The sequence below is a fragment of the Ursus americanus genome, chromosome 21 (assembly GCF_024610735.1).
Source record: "Ursus americanus isolate L20-20 chromosome 21, mUrsAme1.1.p, whole genome shotgun sequence".
NCBI classification, from domain to species: Eukaryota; Metazoa; Chordata; class Mammalia; order Carnivora; family Ursidae; genus Ursus; species Ursus americanus.
The window spans coordinates 6,195,498-6,216,661 of record NC_142147.1 but is presented as its reverse complement, the minus strand read 5'-3'; the positions used below and the strand labels follow the sequence as shown (position 1 = coordinate 6,216,661).

The 21,164-nt window shown below is 35.5% G+C and overlaps 1 protein-coding gene across 4 annotated transcripts in view; it reads right to left on the bottom strand.

Moving 5' to 3' along the window:
• The window catches only part of PHKB (phosphorylase kinase regulatory subunit beta), a 211,449-nt gene that overhangs the window by 151,075 nt on the left and 39,210 nt on the right, over nt 1-21,164 (bottom strand). For all 4 annotated transcript variants that reach the window (XM_045814695.2, XM_087870408.1, XM_045814697.2 and 1 more), the window contains 3 exons: nt 11,193-11,292; nt 5,591-5,698; nt 1,859-1,939 (listed from right to left, as the gene is read on the bottom strand). In XM_045814695.2, coding sequence (XP_045670651.1) covers nt 1,859-1,939; nt 5,591-5,698; nt 11,193-11,292 — 289 coding nt within the window. The remainder of the gene's footprint in view (nt 1-1,858; nt 1,940-5,590; nt 5,699-11,192; nt 11,293-21,164) is intronic.

Here is a 21,164-nt window from a genome sequence, read left to right as displayed (position 1 = left end):
ACCTACCAAATAAAAACGGTAAGGGTAAGAAAAAAACATCAACAAGAAAAAAAAAAAAAAACCACCAGAAAATAAAGCTTAAAAAGAAGATACCAAACTTGCTTAAATATATTCAAATCATACAAAAAAAGAATAGAAAGGTTAAAGCAGTATCACATTTTTGAGAACTGTCAGTTGACATCTGAAGATTTAAAATGAACTATGGTATGTGGTGCCTGGGTGGCTCAGTTGGTCTGCCTTTGGCTAGGGTCATGATCCTAAGCTCCTTGCTCAGCGGGGAGTCTGCCTCTCCCTCCCCCTCTGCCTCTCTCTGCAGCTTGTACTCTCTCTCTCAAATAAATAAATAAAAATCTTTAAAAAATAAAAAAATAAAAAATAAATAAAATGAACTATGGTAGATACTGAGAAAGCAAAAAACAAAATGTTAAAAATTAAAAATGAAAATAAAATACCAAACAAAACAATGCTACTGCTAACCAAGGCAATTTCACCACTGCCATCAGTAACATTAATGGGAAGTCACTTGCAACTGTCAATGTTAGCTGTTGCTTAATATAATGGTTATCATACTATGTTGTGCTGGATACTTCTCCCAGTGCTTTGGAGTTTCTAAGAGGAGCTAAATTGGTCTGAAATAGGAGTCTTCCACACCTTCCCAGATCATTGAATACCACTATTTCACATATTATAAAAACAGAACTATTTGGATGAAATAAAAACATGTAATTCTTTGATGAATCAAACAAAAGAAACCATACGTATTATTAATTTCTTCTTTACTGGTTATCTGCACATCTAAATAGACTTTACATGGGCGCCTGGGTGGCTCAGTGAGTTAAGAGCCTGCCTTCAGCTCAAGGTATGATTCCAGGGTCCTGCGACTAAGCCTTCAGGGAGCTTAGCAGGGAGTCTGCTTCCCCCTCTCCCTCTGCCCCTCCCTCTGCTGGTGCTCTCTCTCTCTCTCAAATAAATAAATAAAATCTTAAAAATAAATAAATAAACAAATAGACTTTACTTACTATTAAAAAAGCACAACTGAAAGGATGTAAAAGACTACAAACTATTAAAGGACAGGACTACATATACCAGTATCACAGTACCCTCACTGCAGTCCAATGATGATCTGGGTGTTAATTACATGATACATTTGTTCTCCCTGCATGGATCACAGGAGAGAAATAATAACAAGCATATACAGCATACCTACTCTTTGATGGAGTCTCATTGTATGTGCCATTTCAATAAGAATAACTTTTTGCTCTCACTATGGCATATTTGGAAACGTATCAGCATATGTCTGTGTGTGTCTGTTCAAGCATTAGCGCCTATGAAAGGAATGCTTCTCATCTTTGGGATATAAATTCTTTTCAAATTTCCTAATAAGAACATTGTATTTATGTTTTAAAAACATTAAGAACCTCACTAAGGTCCCATAATAAAAATAATATGATAAAAGTATCTTTTTACTTTTAAAAGGATGGGTTACAAAGAGCAACGATATGCAAAAAAGACATCATAACACTAAGAAAATCTGCAAATGCTATTTTATTTTCATTGTTACTAAAATTTTCTGAAAGTTACAAGTTTTTATTTCATTCAGATCACCTGAAGCAGAGCTTTCATAGGTGTAAAGTTTTATAATCGGTCATATATTTCATTCATTTTTAAAGTGTTTTGCACTTTAATATAAAGTGCATTTTGCACTTTAATATAAAGATTCTTGATCCAACATCCAAAATCCAGTATCTGATTATATGAATAAGCCATTTTCATAAAACTAAAGCTAAGTTTTAAAAAGTAAAAGAAAAAATATTCTCAGAGATGAAATTTAGTACTAGAAAATTTGGGCAATTCATACCTCGTCAGTGTTATAGATAATCTGGAGTCCTGAAGAAATCATTTCCACAAGGTAAAGGAGATAGAGTGACACTGTATTTATCTGAAAACAAACAACATTAAAAGTTTAAAGGAAATAACAAAAAGACTATGTTATGAAATTATATGTAAGAGCTAAAATTACCAGTCATTTGCTCTAATAGTGGCAAATAAAAACTACTGCCTTTCCTATTGTGAAATAAAGGAGCTGAGTATTTAGCTCATCATAAAATCCCAGCTTTGATTATAAAACTCTAAAATCCTCAAATTTACTGTGGTGGTTAATACCTGATTAGGGAAATGGCTGCAAAGAGAACTGTTAGCAACTGTTTCTATAACATTTGTTTTCTAAGATTATTTTCAAAGTCTGGGTCTAAAGTACTCTACTTTGAAGTAGTTTTGCCCCACAGGCAGCTAAGTAATGTCACTTCATCTCAAATGTATGTAAATGAAAAAGTTATTTGGCAAGTAAGACATTAGGACTTTGCCAGTGCACCATAAACAACAGGGAGTGCATCTTGAAAACGGTATTATTCTCAGAGAATGCAGAATTTATGTAAGCAACTGCAGGGACATATTTTAATCAATGGTATAGCATATAAAATATATTTATGAGCAAATGAGTTTTATAAGCAAATGAGTCATTTTCTTCTTTTAGTTTGTCTATTAAAGATAGACATTATATGATATAAACAAAAAAAATGAAGACAATAATGTCCACTTCAACAAAAAAGACTCTCACAGAAGCCTGAATGGGATGTATAAATTGTGTCAACTAAATAAGTAGTAAAAGATAAATACTACAACATATACAAACCTTGAATATGCTAAATGAAAAAAGCCAGTCACAAAAGACCATATATTATATGATTCCATGTATATGAAATTTACAGAATAGGAATATTCATAATGATAGGAAGTAGACTGGTGATCGCCTAGGGCAGGGGGCTTTCGAGGAGATGGGGAGTGACTGCTAATGAGCACAGATTTCTTTATGGAGTAATGAAAATGTTCTGAAATTAACTGTGATAGTGGTTGCACAACTCTGACTATAATAAAAACCACTGAATTGTACACTTTAAATAGGTGAATTGTATGTTTTGTGAATTATATCTCAATCAGGCTGTTATATAATAAATAAATACACAGGTAGCAGTAAAAATATTTTCGTTTAGCTAGGAAATGGTAATTTAAGTTAAAATCAACTAGAAAGCACAATGTAATTTTGTCCCGGTGTGATTCTAATCCAGAAGATTATTACCCACTAATAGCCTTGGTGGCTCGTGTCTTCCCTGACTTTCTTCCAATCCTTACTGAGTAACTGAGAGAAAGTGGGGGCAGAAAATTATTTGTGTCCGAGAGGCCTTGGACAAAGTGGCCCTGTGCTACCAAGTGTGCTGGGTATTTGGCCTAATCATCTTTGCCTTAGACATCTTTGCTATAAACACTTAACCACAAACATTTTTCAGTGTGTACATTTTCTCCACATCACCAGTTGGCCATAAGGCAATTTTGCCATAAAACATAAAAAAAATAACTGGTTGACAGTTTGATTTGACAGTTTGGTTTCATTTTTCCATTGATGTGAAACTCCCACTTTTATATTATATAAATCTTATATTTTTATAAGTATCTTTTTGTAATTCATACTTTCTATATTATATTAAAAATCTTAGCCCTCATAATGGTCTCTACAATGATGCAGACATTTGAACCTACATTGCCTACAGAACTATGAAGTGTCTATGAACAGACATGTGACAATATGCCAAGAACAAACAAACAACAGTGTAGATGACATTCACAATGCAATGCAAAGTTCAGTTACAAATATGCATCCTAGTATTTGGAAAGTGATACCCCTCTTAATGAAGGAAGAAATTTTAGTGAAAAAAGAAAAAGCGTAATGCCAAATGAGGACACAAATCAACAAGCAAAGAAGAAAAATGTATTACTCTGAACCAAAGACCTTGAAAACAAATGCTTAGGTAAAATCCAAAAAATAAAATCAGTTATTTGCACAATATTGCCATGAATTTACACACATTTTAAATATATTTAGTGTTCTGTATTTCATAATAAAGTCTTCTTAATTTTGTCGTTCATTTTTCATGTTATATTATGTCCTTTTTAATGTCCTTTTATTTTTTTGTGATTTTATCTTTCAAAGTAAAATTGCCTTACAGCCAATTAGTTATGCAGTGAAAATACATGCAGCGAAAATTCTTGCAGCAAAGATGCGTACTGCAAAACTACCTAACACCGCCACCATGGCCTGGCAATGCTGGCGGGTCTCTCAGGAAGCAGAGCTGTCTAGGATGCCTCCTGACTTTTCAGCAAAGTCCAGGGGGCGTCTGAGTGTTGTCAAGGTCCAAGTGAGCCAGACCCAAAGATACAAGATTCTGGTATTGGGTTTTTTAGACTGACATAAACTTTTGAGTGACCCTTCTCAGAACATGGTAGAGAAGAGCTTCAAACCACTGCCAGGCTCACCCAAATATTTTCTTACAGCACTGACACTGGCCTGTCAGAAATGACATCAAAGAAATGTCACTGCTATGGACAGCTATTTACAGCTACACCTCCAAGAGCCCTCTGTTCTGACTTGCAGGATGCTTCTGTGAAAAAGTATCATTAAGTGGCAAATTGTACAGAAACAGCCAAGTAACAGGTCGACCAGCATTTATTTAAAACCTACTGGGAGGCAGGCACTAAACTTAAATTCTGGGATACAAAATAAATGAGCCATTATCTTCTGAAAACCCTATTTCAGACAGTAAATATATTTGTCAAAGCAAAAGGTACATAAAACCTAATTATATCATAATTATAAGAGGAGGTTAATTAACCACATATTCATATAATACTAATTCTCCAAGGAACTGGTTACAAATAAGTGTAAGAGCTTCTTCTGCATAGAAATGGGGACACTGTACTTTCTATGACTGGAGGAGTCATACTAAAGTAAGACATTTCAGATGTTTAGACAGAGTGGGACTATAAAAAGGACATACTCCTATTTTAGTAAAGAATATATGAATAATAAGTATTCTGTCCTAAAGACAGCAGAGCCAAATGATGAGCAGGAAGAAAACTCATTAAATAGCATATATAATATTTGTATCCTAAAAACAAGGCAACAGGATGGCCAGCTAAAAGCAATACACAGATGTAAGAGAAAAGTGAAAACAAAACATAAAACCCTACAGTGCATTCTTGGCCTAGGTACAAAATTTAATAGAATATATGAGACAAAATTTATAGACTCCAGAAATGCCTGCTGGAATCACATTTTAATGGTATGCTTATCGCTTTGTTGAAGGTGGATACATCAAACTGAACTGTCATGTAACAAAAATTTCTGATTTGCTGCTATATCACTGCCAACTGTCTTTTCTTCCGTAGTCCCTAAATGTTGACATTCTTCTAAATTCGAATAAGCACAATCTTCTTTGAGGTAGGAATACTAGTAGAAACTATCCCGTTGCTCTTTTCTGCTTACAGACCAAGACCTCAGTGTGAGCTGATGCTCAGTGTCCATAACAAGCTCGGCCCTGGCATCTACCATTTCCCTTCCTCATTGTAGGGTTGGTTTCCTACTTCTGTTTCGAACAATTCATGAAATCTACTTTACAAAACCTGGAAGTAGCCTCAAATCTTCTATGATGTAGAGTCTGCACAGAGAAGAAGAAAACTTAGAGACTTCTCCTTTTACCTGAAGATGACCATATTCCTCAGAGGAGAGGACCTCATCTCCTGTGTGCACATTGAAAACAGAGTGAAGACAGGTTGCTGGGCGTGGGTCCTGCTTAAACTGCTGGACCTGGAATCAAACACAAAATTCAAATAGTACTACTAACGCACATTATCATCAAACTTTAGAGATTTTAAATTATTTTTCATGAGACCTTTTAATGAGGAAAGCCATAGCCTAAAGGCAGAGTACAGAGCAAAGCAGATATATTACTTTTTCTAAAGAAACAGAACTCCAACAAAACTGACATAACTACTAACTTAATAGTTAACATGATTGTTGAATATTTATTTGATGTTTCAGTAGCAAATCAAGTGTAATAGGGAGCTTGTGAATATGGTAGCAACAGCTTTTGCAATTATTTTATATTCATTTTATTTTAGGGTCAAATAATAGTTTACTCTGTGGGACAGGATTGCAGGGATTACATCCCACTGTACTGTCATTTGGAAATGCTTCCATGACACTCAATGAAAAAGTGATTCGGACCTCATTCTAACTCAGTAAGTGTTCGAAACTTCAAATGCTATTTCTTTCTCTGAAGATCACAAATTGTAACCTACGTTCCTATCAACGGGTATTCATTTCCTTTGCCACATATACTATCCTTACTAAGGCACTGATTCCAAGAGAACAGAGGACAAACTTCTACTTATTAACTGCATATAAAGTTTAACCATTTTAGAACACTGAGTAAATACTAAGTGATCTAACAAACTCCAAGGACCGAAAAAAGAAATCCATCTCCTTTCTTAGGGCCTGTTAATTCAATTCAGTGAATAGTTACTGATACCAATCGTGTGTCAAGCACTGTGCTAGCCCCTGGAAGTATGAGATGAATAAAAACAGAGAATGAATAGCATAACACATAGCTATATGTAAATGGAATAATTTTTTCTTTCTTTGAAAATATATGTGATGATAATATCTGCAACCTTACGTACGACCTTGCACTGTTTCACTTGGCTAATGAAGTACATAGAACCATATTCTTTACTTCACCTTCAAATTTCTTCTCATCCTTAAAATTCTATCTCCAAAAAACATCTTCTTTTATAAAGTCCCTTCTGAACTGTTCCTTAAATTCCTTCTTCTGGACTCCATATCAGGGTGCTTATCCTTCAATAACTTCTCTTTTCTTTTTATTAGTTGTCTGTGTCTCTCACTATCTTATAAGCCTCCAGAAGTTACACTATCCAACATGGTAGCCACTAACTACACAACCAACTAAACTACGATTAAACAAAGTTTAGAAATTCAGTCCCTCAGTCACACTGACTATATATCAAATACTCAGTAGCCATATGTGACTGGTAGCTGCTGCATTGTTCAACACATTAATACAGAACATGTCTATCATCACAGAAAGTTCACTGGACAGTGCTGTGCTACAGGGCTAATACACCTTTGCACCGCCCCCCTACCCCCAAGTGTCCTGCCAATACCCCACAAACAAATACACAGCCCTTCCTGTCAATCAAGTCAACAGAATGAGAGCTAGGCCCTACCAGTAGATAATCAGGAATGAGAGGGTAAGGATGAAGGTGGGGATATATATCTTCCATGTATACAGTGACCAAGCCATTGAGTATTATCAGAGAAGGTGAGAAGGCTATTCCTTCTCAGTATCTACAACTGCAGTCACAGTCTTAAGACTACACAAATAGAAATCAATGTGGTCACTCCTTTCCCACTATTATCTCAAGGTGTTGAACATTAGTCTGGGCACTTAGATAAAAATATGGTTAAGTTAAAATACATTCTGCCTATCTGATAAAGATCCAAAAGGACAAGGTTTTATCAGTTTAGTAAAGTTATTGCTACAGTTGACAACGCAGTGTTTGTCATTTGTCTTCAAGACACACAAGTACCCAGCGTGAGAATTTATATTCAATCACTGTGCCAGGGGAAAAGCAACTATTAAATGATTAAAGATACTCAAATGGGAAATTATGTAACCATGCTTTGAATCTTACAGCTGTTAAAAGACAAATAATTTCAAATTTCGGAAAAAAAATAAGACCCAACTATAGAAGCTTTGAAAATTAATGGGGCATATTGTATGTGAATTATAGACAACTATGCTTGAAATCAGTCAAAAATAAGGGGACATTAATCAGTATTTTATATGTCTGACATCTGGCAAGTAAAAATAAAGAATGATTAAAGCAAAATTTTCTAGACCAAAAAAAATCTAGAATAATGTTTTCTCTGCTTGTATTTTATTTAGATTTTTCCTGGAAACTTATATCATTGTGAATAAACAGCTAATCACTTAGGAAAAGGTGAGCATTTTGTAATCCATTCTTAATTTATAAAACAACATAGCATTTAGGTAAAAAAAAAATCCCATAAAGAAATGCTGGAAGAATAAATTTTATAAAATTTTAATGATTTTTCATGAACTAGAAACTATTCGGTAACATTTTAGACAAATTTTTTATGTAGATAGCTAGGGACAGCAACATTCATAGCCCATTTTAAAGGAAATCTGTGCCTTCTAAAATACTAAATGCAAATTGAATTTATTTTGAAAAATTCTGAATGCTTCTCCTTAGGGAATATTAGAAAATAGAGTAAATGAAAGAACGGGTATATGAACATTTGGAGATTAAAAAAATACCTAATGTGAATAAGTAGACATTAAAACAAATGGCAAGACGATAACAGAAATCAGATTGCTCTACACTCTGCAAATCAAGGACAACTCTGTTCACTCAAATGCGTAATGAATTAAAATATCTCTTTTAGATAGTACTTTTAGAACATGTATCAAGAAGCATGTCATGATTTTACTTCAGAAGACAAAGAAGATGAACCTTAGGGTCAAACAGCAAATGCTAACTACAAATATGCTTCATTTTAGTTTTAAGAAAAAGGCAAAAGATATATATCTCACATTTTAAAATACGGTAACATTCCCTACTACTGCATAATCATGACGGAAATTGTGAACATCAACGAGGTAAAGGTTTGGTAGGAGGCAATGAGCTGTCTGTGTGTGATTAAATCTAATCTCAGAGTCACTCCCTCACAGTCATATGTGAATTATGATAATATTCTCCATTCCTACTCTAAAAAGTTATGGGGATCAAGAAAGATTATAGGGTCACCTGGGTGCCTCAGTCGGTTAAGTGTCCGACTCTTGATTTCAGGTCAGTTCATCATCTCAGGGTTGTGAGATCAAGCCCTGTGTCAGTCTCTGAGCTAGGCAGCCTGCTTAAGATTCTGTCTCCCCCCCCCTCCTGCACCACCTCCCCACTCACACACAGTGCATACCCTCTCTCTTAAAAAAAAAAAAAAAAAAAAAAAAAGATTACAACAATAAAAACTGCTTTAAAATCTGTAAAACCTATATTTTGTGGTATGCATAAATACCTAATCCTAATGTGCTCCATACCTTCTTACAACTCACACTTACTCTTTTTTTTTTAAAGATTTTGTTCATTTGTCAGAGAGAGAGAGAGAACACAAGCAGAAGGAGCATCAGAGGCAGAGGGAGAAGGAGGCTTCCCACTGAGCAGGGAGCCTGATGCAGGGCTCTATCCCAGGACTCTTGGATCATGACCTGAGCTGAAGGCAGATGCTTAACGGAGTGTGCCACACAGATACCCCATACTTACTTTAATTGTCTAGCATCATAACTAAGTAAAGGAAAGAAATGTTAATCCTTTATAATTAAAAAAATTCAAGACATCTTAAGTCCCATTCAAGCTGTATTCAAAAGAAAAGGTAATTGTGAAGATTGGTCAGAGAAAGACAAATACCATATGATCTTACTCATATGTGGAATTGAAGAAAAAAAAAAACCAGATGAGCATTTGGAAAGGGGAAAAAGAAAAAAGAGAGGGAAACATACCATAAGTGACTCTTCATGACAAAGAACAAACTGAGGATTGATGGAGGGAGGTGGTGGGGGATGGGCTAGATGGGTGATGGGTATTAAAGAGGGCAAGTGTAGTGATGAGCACTGGGTGTTGTATGTAAGTGATGAATCACTGAATTCTATTCCAGAAACCAATACCGCATTATATGTTAACTAACAAAATTTAAATTAAAAAAAAATGTGAAGACTGGTTAGTAAGGTTGAATGGTATTTAGAAAGGGATATTAACAATTGGTTAAATAAGCCACAAGGAACTTTTTGTATCATTTCCTTCCTTTTGATAAACAATAGTAATTTAAATCTGTCAGCTTGTTTAGTAAACATGAAATTCAAGGCTCTCACAATGCTTCCTTAAGAGAAAAGTTAATTCAGAGAAGTTAGGCGCTCATGAAATAATAAATGTGAAATAAACAGTAAACTTCTCACAGTAAACAACTCAGGAAAAAAAAAAAAACCTTTAATCACATTACTTCAAAATATATGACATACTAGTTTAATTCAAGTGTACCAATATGACATTTCAACAAATGAAAACCCTTTATAATAATGATTTGCAGTCAAATCTCAGCAGACGACTACAGGTTTGTTACGTATCTTTATTAACAGCTGGTGAACAAATCTACCTTTTCTACCAGGTAACATTTTCTAGTTGCCACATTCTGAGGGCAAAATGTAATTTTATTTATTTATTTATTTTTTAGTTTTGACTTCAGATACAGATCTTAAGAAGAAAATGTGCAATCACAAAAACTTAACGTAATAATCACAAGATAAAAACATACAAAATATTAAGTGATCAAAACTGCCTGTGTAATTACTGATGTGCATCTTTGCTCATGAATCATCAAACCTGGGGGTGGTCTTGGGGACCTATGACACACTCATGATATACACAGACACTTAATATATTAGGACCTGAGGACACAGGGATGTAGGTAAGTAGGAGAAATATCACATTATATTTGCATAGAACTTTACAGTTTCTATTATGTATGTTATTTTAATTTCCACAATAACCCTGTAAAATTTGCTATTTTCTAAACCAATCATTCCTGTTCTATCTACATGTAAATGATGAAGTATTTTTAAGCTGAAGTTCAGGGATGCCTGGGTGGCTCAGTCGGGTAAGCAAGCATCTACCTTCAGCGGGGTCCTGGGATTGAGTCCCTCCCTGCTCAGTAGGCAGCCTGCTTCTCCCTCGGCCTGCCACTCCCCCTGCTTGTGTGCATGCTCACTCTCTCGCTCTCTCTCTGACAAATAAAATCTAAAAAATAAATAAAAATAAACTGAAGTTCACGTAAGTCAGGGCAATCACATGTGCAAAAGGAATTTTGATAAGGACTTTCTTAAGCAATATAATATTTGTTAGAATTATGGATATTGTAACGTTCCTGAGAAACTGAGTCTTTATCAATTAAACACCAGAGGCAAAATACAAACGAATTCAAGCCTAAATAACAATTCTCAATCACCTCTTGCTTAAGGTGTTTCTTCAATTTCAGTATTTCAAACCCTGGGCTGAGAAGGCAAGAGGCTGTTTTAACCTATCGAGACAGCCCTAGGATGTGGCTTTACCTTTTGAAAGTACATTCTTCTTCAGAAGATGCTATTGCTATACTGGCTAAATTAATCCTTCAGAATGATGTGAGAATTCCAGTTCACACTACAGTGTTTTACCTTATCGGCCTGACGCATATAGCAGTAGAGAATTCCTCTCATACATTTTATAGCGGAGTGCTCCAGCTCATGGGTCCTTCCCTTGTCATCATCAATGCGCCTGGGTGAGAGAGATAACTCATGAAACAAATTGGAAATGCATTTGAAAAGGAAGCAGAGCTTTCGGTAATTAAGTATTTAACTATCTGACTAATCCCATGTTCTGGCAACGTCTACTAATTCTGTAACAGTGAAACTCCATTTTCCCAGCAGATGTAGAAATGCTGCAATAAAAAAAAAAATCCTATGATGAAACTTGTGTTGATTTCTCCTTCTTTTAAGGAAGTAAGCCAATTGCTTCAGAAATAGCATACAATATTTCTACACTAACTTGGTTGAAACTTTAAAGGATATTCTATATTGGAAAAATCTACCAAAAGATTTTTTTAATTTGCTGCTATACAGTAGAGGCAATTTTTAGTATCAATCCCTTTAGGTTATGCAATGGCCACATGGATTCAAGGTAAGATAGATTAAAGTAGGCACATGCCTTCTTTGCTCTACCATGTGTTTAATAATATCAGGGTGGGCATTTTAGTCAAGGATGTCTTCAAATAAACACACATCCAGTATGACACATGATGTATTTGGGCACAGCTTTACACTCCTGGGTCTTGGTTTAAAGTCAATCGACCATTGTTTATATTGTTCGCTTTTAAAAAGAAAAAAAACAGCTAAAATCTAACCATTAAGCAAAGTTAAGATGTTCTTCGGTCTTTAAGTTTCTTTTTCACCATGGATGAGAGTTACCTAAAGTAATGAGAGTTACCCACTACTGCAAATGAAAGTAACTTATTCATTGTTTCACTAAATCTTAACAGAAATATCTGGCAATCATCCATACTTGATAAAAAGCATCACCTGTCTCCTTAAAAAGTATACTACAATTACCTCCTCTTCCAACTGCAGACCTCATATACCAGTACTAGAAGGAATAATGATCATTTTAACAAAGCACTGTCAATGTCAGACAAAAGTAGGCTGTCATTAGAACATTATTCCTCCCTCCATATGCAGGTACTACAGTACGACTACCATGATTTTGCTCTATGCTGTATTTTTCTGTCTGATGTGCTACACAAGTGTTTTAACAGAGGCAAATCATGGCATAGGTAACAGTGGACCAGGCACTGACACATGAAGGAAACAGCACACTTTGGGTAGAATGAGCTCAATGAAATCTGTTTCCAATTCCTACTTCATCTAAAAACAAAAACAAAATCAAGTTTTTCCAAAATTGTCTTTAAAATAATTCTCTACCCCTAATTTCAACAAGCATTTAACCAAAACAAAAATATTCCAGAATAAATCACCCACTATAAAGAGCTCTTCTATTTTAATGAACTTTTCCTATTTCTCTGTTCTTCTGCTAATAAAATAGAAACCAGAAGAGTAAAAGAATAGTTGCATGTGAGTAAAAACATTTAGGCAACCAGTCTACATGTATCACCTTTCCAGAGATTTAAAATGAATCTGGTGACCCAAAATAATTCCTCTATTTTCTACCACGATCTGGCAATATTCTACTCTCTTTAACAAGCTCTGTGGATGTCAACTCACGTTTTAATATGATCTGAAGAATACTTTCAACTTTAAAAAATGAATAAATGAAAGAACTTTAAATTTCATCTATGAATTTATTGACCACAAGCTATGTGCTACTGTTGATCAGATATTTCTACCATATTAAGTCTTGCTATTATATCTAAACTAGAATTTTATACTTATAAATATAAACCAGTGAAAGAAATCAGACACTTGAATCCTGTCATTAGTGCATTATTTCCCTGCAAGCAAGCTTAAAGAAAAATAAAATCAATATTGGTAGAAATAGTCATGTGACCTGATTGATTACCAAGACTAGCTAGGGCCACCTATTATTCCACTCAACTCCTAAAACAGCTACAAATCTAACACTAGGAGGAAATAGGCTGATTTCCTGCAGGAAGTCTACCACTCTCTCTCCCTTGGTCAGTGCTGCAAATCTTTGATGTTCATTCTTATTTCCATATATATATATATATATATATATATATATATATATATATATGATCTAGATGGTTTAGATGGTCTACACATACTCTTTCAAGTCAATACTCTTCTAAAAAAAATCACTTTTCTCAAATATAAAAAGAAAATTAAATTCCATATTTGAACCCTAAAGTCATGCTTTTCTCTATATTAGAAAGAAAAAATGAAAGAATACTACATAATACTTTTTAATATAGCATAAAGTATAAATCAAAATTCATTTAACAGATTTTGTGTAATTGAGTAGGTTCAGAAACAGTTTTAAACTGAACCATGTAAACAAAAATAATAAATATTTATAATGATATTAATTATAACTACATAACAATAAAATATAAATGTTTATATTAATTACAATAAATATACAGTTATATATAATGTGATATAGTTATAATTTTAAATACTGGTACATTGGGAACTGCAACATGACATACAAATATTTTATTATTTTTAAATTTTTTTTAATTAATTCATTTTGAGAGAGAGAGAGAGAGCAAAAGCATGAGCGGGAGGGGCAGAAGGAGAGGGAGAGAGAATTCAAGGCAGACTCGACACCGAGTGCAGAGCCAGATGCAGGGCCCGATCCCAGGCCCGAACCCTGAGGTCACGACCCAAGCCAAAACCAAGAGTCAGATGCTTAACTGACTGTGCCACCCAGGCGCCCCATAAATGACATTTTAAAAAGTCAAACATATTAGTCAGTTTTTCTTCCCTCCTTTAAAATAAAATTATAAAGTGGACCTGTAATATTATATTCAAGAAAACTATTTCAAAGTGTATTTTGCAAAGAAATCACCTCATTGTCTCTAATAAAAAAATACTGACTGTATCTAATTAATTAAATAACACCAAATTACAGTCTTCCATGTGTATAAAATATAAATGTCCATAAAATCTTTTTAAGCCCTCAGTACATACACACACAAATGCAAACAGATGTGAGGTTTCATGAGATTGTTAATGAGACTGAAAACCAATGCAATGAGAAAAATCAAGTTACTCAAATTTTTAAAAATTAATAATTTTATATCATGCATTAACAAAAAGAGATAGATATAAGTTTCTGAAGATAAAATATCGACAGCTTAATTTTTTAAGAATTCTCCCTAATGTAATCTATGACTTCATTGCCATTAACAAGTAGAATTAGAAACAAAACGTTTATTAAACTTACATGGAAATTTTCTAAACACATCTTCACGCCTTAATATTGCAAAAGTAAAAAGGACTTTAATAATTCTGTGATAAGTACCCTTGGATTTCTCCAAAAGGGAAACAATTCCCTTGCTAGTAATAAAAAAAAAATGTAATGCTTTATATACATAAGAAGATAAATTATCCAGGGAGTTAGCACATATACCGTATGCCCACAAAGAAATTCTCTATCAAATGTTTGAAGCTTTCTGGGAAAAGACCTATATATTTATATTTTTAAAAGCAAAATTCCCCAAAAAATTTATTTAGAAAAATTTCAGGTCTACAGAAAAACTAAAAGGATGTTACAATAAATAAACATTTTAATCTTCACCTTGATTCCCCAGTTACTAAAATTAGCTTGCATTCTCTATATTTTCTGTACTTTTTGAAAGTAAACTACAAAAATCATCACCATTAAACATTTCAAAAATATGTCTGAAAAACAAGGACATTTGCCTATAGAACAACATTATTATTACATCCAAGGAATTTAATATTGCTACTAAATTATCTAAAATATATGCTATAACAAATCTACCAAATTATACTCAAAATATACCTTTTAGGATTTATTTTTAATGCATTACCCAATCAAGGACTGGATTTGAGTGTCACATTTATTTTTGGTTGACTAATTTAACATTTTATTCCTTCTTTCTTTTTTTAAATGAAGTATAATTAACATAAAGTGTTACATTAGTTTCAGGTGTACAATATGATGATTCAATAACAAATGTGACTCAGTGCTCATCCAGGTAAGTGTACTCTTGATCTCCTTCAGGTATTCCACCTATCTGGCAACCACCAGTTTGTTATTTGCATTTAAAAGTATGGTTTTGTTTGTTTATTTGCCTCTTTTTTTGTTTGTTCATTTGCTGTGTTTCTTAAATTCCATATGAGTAAAATCATATGGAATTTATCTTTCTCTGACTTATTTTGCTTTGTATTATACCCTCTATATCCCTCCATGTTGTTGTAAATAGCTAAATCTCATGCTCCCCGCTGAGCAGGGAACCCAGTGAAGGGCTCGACCCCAGGACCCTGGGACCACAGACGCGAGCTAAAGGCAGACTCTCAACTGGCTGAGCCACCCAGGCGCCCCTGTTTGCTAATATTTTCTTTAGGATTCCTGCATCTATGTTCATTAGAGATATTGGCCTACAGTTTTATTCTTTTTAGGGTTTTATCTGGTTTTGGTATTTGGGGTACTGCTTGCTTCATAGAATGAATTTGGAAGCTTTCCTTCATTTTCTATTTTTTTGGAATAGTTTGAGAAGAATAAGTGTTAACTGTAGTTTAAATGTCTAGCAGAATTCACCTTTGACAGCCACCTGGTCCTGGACTTTTATTGTTGGGAGTTTTTTGATTACTGAGTCAATTTCATTGCTAGTAATTAGTCTGTTCAAATTTTCTACTTCTCCCTGCTTCAGTTTTGTTAGGTTTTATGTTTCAAAGAATTTATCCATTTCTTCCAGTTTGTCCAATTTGTTGGCATATAGTTTTTCATAATATTCTCTTATAATCCATTCTATTTCTGTGGTATTGGTTGTTATTTCTTCATTTCTGATTTTGAGTCCCCCCCCCCCCCTTTTTTAAAGTCTGGCTAAAGATTTACCTACTTTGTTGAGATTTACCAAGAACCACCTCCTGGATTCATTAATCTACTGTTTTTTTCAGTCTCTATCATTTATTTCTACTCTAATCTTTACTATTTCTTCTACTGGCTTTGTTCGTTTTCTAGCTCCTTTAGTTGTAAGAAAAGATTGTTTATTTGAAATTTTTCTTGAGGTAGGCCTGCATTGATATAATCACCCCTCTTAGAAAGGTTTTGCTCTATCCCCCAAATTTGGACCATTGTGTTCTCATTTTTCTAAAAGATTTATTTATTTGAAAGGGAGCACGAACAGGGGGGCAGACGGAGAGTGAGACAGAATCTCAAACTCTACAGTGAGTGCAGAGGACTCGATCTCACGACCCTGACATCACCATCTAAGCCAAAACCAAGAATCAGACGCTTAACTGACTGAGCCACCCAGACACCCCATGTTTTCCTTTTCATTTGTCTGCGTGTAATTTTTTATTTTCTTTGTCAGATGACCCATTCATTGTTTAGTAGAATGTTATTTAATCTCCACGTATTTGTGTCCTTTCCAGATTTTGTTTTTGTGATTACTTCCTGGTTTCATACTGTTTTGGTCATAAAAGATGCATAATACTATTTTAGTCTTTTTGAATTTATTGAGACTTCCCTGGTGATATAACATGTGATCTCTCCTGGAGACTATTCCATGAACATTTGAAAAGAATGTGTATTCCACTTATTTTGGATGGGATGTTCTGAATATGTTAAGCCTATCTGATCCAATGTATAATCCAAGGCTGCTGTTTCCTTGTTGATTTTCTGTCCAAATGATCTATCCATTGATGTAACTGGGGTATTAACGTCCCCCACTATTACTGTATTCCTCTCAGTTTCTTCATTTATGTCTATATTATAGTTGCTTTATGTATTTAGGTGCTCCCATGCTGGGTGCATAAGTAGTTAGAATTGTTATACCCTCTTGTTGGATTGTTCCCTTCATCATTATGTTCCCTTTGTCTCTTTGTTTTAAAGTCTATTTTGTCTGATACAAATACTGCTAATCTAGCTTTCTTTTTGCTTCCATTTGCATGATAAATGTTTTTCCATCCCTACAATATCAATTTACATGTGTCTTTAGGTCTTTTGTGAGTCTCTTGTAGGTAGCATATGGATGATGGTCCTGCTTTTTCATCCATTCAGTCACACTATGTCTTTTGATGGGAGCATTTAGTCTATTTACATTTAAAGGAATTTATTGACAGGTATGTACTTATTGCCATTTTGTTACTTGTATTATGCTTGTTTTTATAGTTCTTCTCTGTTCCTTTCTTTTTATCTTCCTCTTTAGTTTTATGCTTCGATTTCTCCCTCTTTATTTTCTTTTTTTTTTTTTTTTTTTTAAGATTTTATTTATTTATTTATTCGACAGAGAGAGACAGCCAGCGAGAGAGGGAACACAAGCAGGGGGAGTGGGAGAGGAAGAAGCAGGCTCATAGCGGAAGAGCCCGATGTGGGACTCGATCCCGCAACGCCGGGATCACGCCCTGAGCCGAAGGCAGACGCTTAACCGCTTTGCCACCCAGGCGCCCCTCCCTCTTTATTTTCTGTGTATCTATTATAAGTTTCTGATTTCTGGTCACCATTAGGTTCACATATAACATCTTTTGCATACAATAGTCTATATTAAGTTGATGGTCTCTTACGTCTGAACCCATTCAAAAAGCACCAAATTTTTACTCCCTCCTCCCCATGTTTTATGTATATGATGTCATACATTACATTCTTTTATTTTGTGACTCCACTGACTGATTTTTATAGATATAATTGATTTTACTACTTTTTTCCTTTAACTTCTGTGCTGGTTTAATAAGTGATCAATCTCCTGCATTTACTGTGTTTGCATTTACTTGTGAATTTTTTTCCTTTCATAATTTTCTTACTCTTGCATATGGTCTTTTCTTTCGACTCAAAGAATTCCCTTTAACGACTCTTAGAAGGCTGGTTTAGTGGCGATGAACTTCCTTTAACTTTTTTCTAGTAAACTCTTTCTCTTTCCTTCTATTTTGAATAATAACTTTATTGGGTAGAGTATTTTTGGCTGCAGGTTTTTCCTTTCAGTACTTTGCATATATCATGCCACTCTCTTCTTGCCTGCAAAATTTCTGTTGAAAAATCAGCTGATAGCCTTATGAGGGTTCCCTTATTTGTAACTGTTTTATTTTCTCTTATTGCATTTGAAATTCTTGGTCACTACTTTATGCCATTTTAATTATGTGTCTTGGTGTGGACCTCCTCAGGTTAATTTCATTGGGGGCCCTCTGTGATTCCCAGTTCTGGATGTGTTTCCTTCCCTAGGTTTGGGAAGTTTTTCATTTTATTTCTTCAAATAAAGTTTCTGCCCCTTCTCTCTCTCTTTTCCTTCTAAGGATCCCAATAATGTGACCATTATTACATGTGACCATGTCGCTGAAATTCCTTAACTTATTATCACTTTTTATTATACTTTTTTCTTTTTGCTGTTCAACCAAGTTGCTTTCCTTTATCCTGTCTTTCAGGTTTCTGATCCATTCTTCTGTCCCCTCTAACCTTCTAATGATTCCCTTCAATGTATTTTTATTTCAATTATTGACTTCATTTCTGACTGGTTCTTTTTTACATTTTCTTTTTGTTGAAGGCCTCACTGAAAGCCTCCACTCTTTTCTCAAGTCCAGTGAGTTTCCTTATGACCATTCTTTGAGTTCTTTATCAGACATATTGCTTATTTCCATTTCATTTACCTCTTTTGTTGTGGTTTTGTTCTGTTCTTTCATTTAGGTTATATTTCTCTATCTCATTTTGCCTGTTTGTTTCCATGCATTAGAAAAGTCAGCTACATCTCCTGCTCTTGAAAAGAGTGGCCTTATGAAGAAGCACAATGCCCCCTATTCACTAAAACAAGGTGCTTTATTTAGAGGTGTCTCCTATGTGGGTTGCATGAGACCTACTATTATGACTGAGCTATATTTGCCTTCAGTCCTATCGGTTGCAATGGCCCACTTCGCCTGTTGTGGATGCAGCAAGTGGGGTTTGGCCTCTTTGCTGTTCAGGGGCCAGTTTGCAGCTGCACTGGGGTTGTACTGGAAGTGTCGGCTATCAGATGCCTGCCCTCAGCCCACCTGCTGGGTGGTCTCCCTTCTTTGTCCCCTGACAGGTTTTCATTAGTGCTTGGGGCTGGCAGTCAAACCAGATGCCTGGCTCCAGTCTGTTTGCCAAGGCTGCAGTCACACTGGCAAGGCACCATCTCTGAGCTGCTAGCTATAAAGTTCAGCTGTTGGGACTGTGGACTCACTCGTGTATGTGGTTATCTTCCCCACTCTCCAGGGCAGGAGTCACTATAAAATGGTGCCAGTCCTTGCCTGGAGTACTTGCAGGGTACATTAGGGCAGGAGGTATTTGAGACATGCCTGCTAAATGGAGCTGGTTGGATGGGACAGATCCTCAGGAGAACACAAGGGCAGGACATTTGGTGCTAGCAAGATAAGTGGAGAGTGTTTGTGCTGGTTCTGCAAGTGTCCCATTGCAGCTTTCCAGGCTGTGTATGGGGAAAGAAATGACACCCACCATTTGTTCTTGGAGAAGTCTCCTAAAGATCTCTGTCCCTCCAGCACCTATTCTGACATTAACAAATAAATTTCCTTTATGAACACCCCAAATGCTTTTCAAACTGCTCCTTCTATGCTGTATCTCAACCATGTTACTTATGCTGGCTCTTTAAAGGCAGGAACTTGGTTTCTTATCACCCACCAGCTCTTTCAGAGAACAACCTACTAATTTTTAAAGTAAGAACTAAACCCTGCTGATTGTAAAAACTGAAATTAAGCCCCACAGGTTTTCAAAGCCCAATGTTATAGGGATTCATCTTTGCAGTGTGGGTACCCTGTGCCTGGGGTGCCTGGTATGGAGTCTGATCCTCTCACTTCTCTGTGCTCATGGTGTCCCTCTCCTTTGTGGTTAGTTTCATAGGGAGTTTGACTCCCAACCATGTCTCTGCACTTCCCACTCTTTATGATGTGGCCTCCTCTCTACAATTAACTGTGTAAAGTCTGTTCTGTCAGTCATCAGGTCATTTTCGGAGTTAATTGCACTGATGAGGCTGTTATCTTGGAGTGTCTGTGACAAAGTGACCTCAGGATCCTTCTACTCTGCCATCCTCCTGATTGTCATATCCCTTTAGTCTTTCTTACTCTAGTTATATTCATACTTATTTTCCAATTCTCTCTGATAGCTACATTTTTTAAAAGCCCAGGCAAGCTGTCTTATAAGTAGCCACAATTTGGCTTTGTCTGATTGTTTATTCACAGGTAGATCTGTTTTATCATTTTGGTAAGAAGTCAAGATGCATGATATGCACTTAAACACTGTGTCACAATGAAGCACCTACAGTTCCATTACTAGCATGACCACTTAGTTAAAATACTACTGGTGCTCTCTACAGTCTTAAGACTAGTAGTAGCTTGACACTCAATAAAGCTATACTGTGCTCACAGAGAATATGTAAAGAAATGCTTATAGATAAGCAAACGAGTGTCTTAAAGGTGATTATTTCATATTTGTCAGTATTTGATTACCTTTTCCAAATGCAACGCATCAATAATTTAAGAAAGAGGAATCATGTTCAAGTGAAACATACAATTTTTAAATCAGAAGTATATGTATATGTCATGGTAGGAGGCAAGATGGCAGAGGAGTAGAGGACCCCATTTCAACGAGTCCCCTGAATTTAGCTGGATATCTACCAAACCATTCTGAACACCCACGAAATCAGCCTGAGGTATAAGAATATATATCTGGATCTCTACAAGCAGAAAAGCACTTCCTGTCCCAAGGCACGAAGGACGGAGTCGTGAATCTGCAGGGAGATAAACAGAAGGGGGAGGGAGCCTCCATAAGCTGGCTCCTGGAAAGTGATATACCATGGGAGTGCAAGTGTCCTGTGCCGGGAACTAGGCAAAAACTCCCAGAGTGGTAGTGGCCGGGAAAGGGCTTTAGAGCAGCACCCAGACAGGATCCAGGACCTGCAGGTGTGCATGCGAGCCCACGGCCGCTAGCGGTCTTAGAAGTACAAAAGGCGGGGACACACCCGG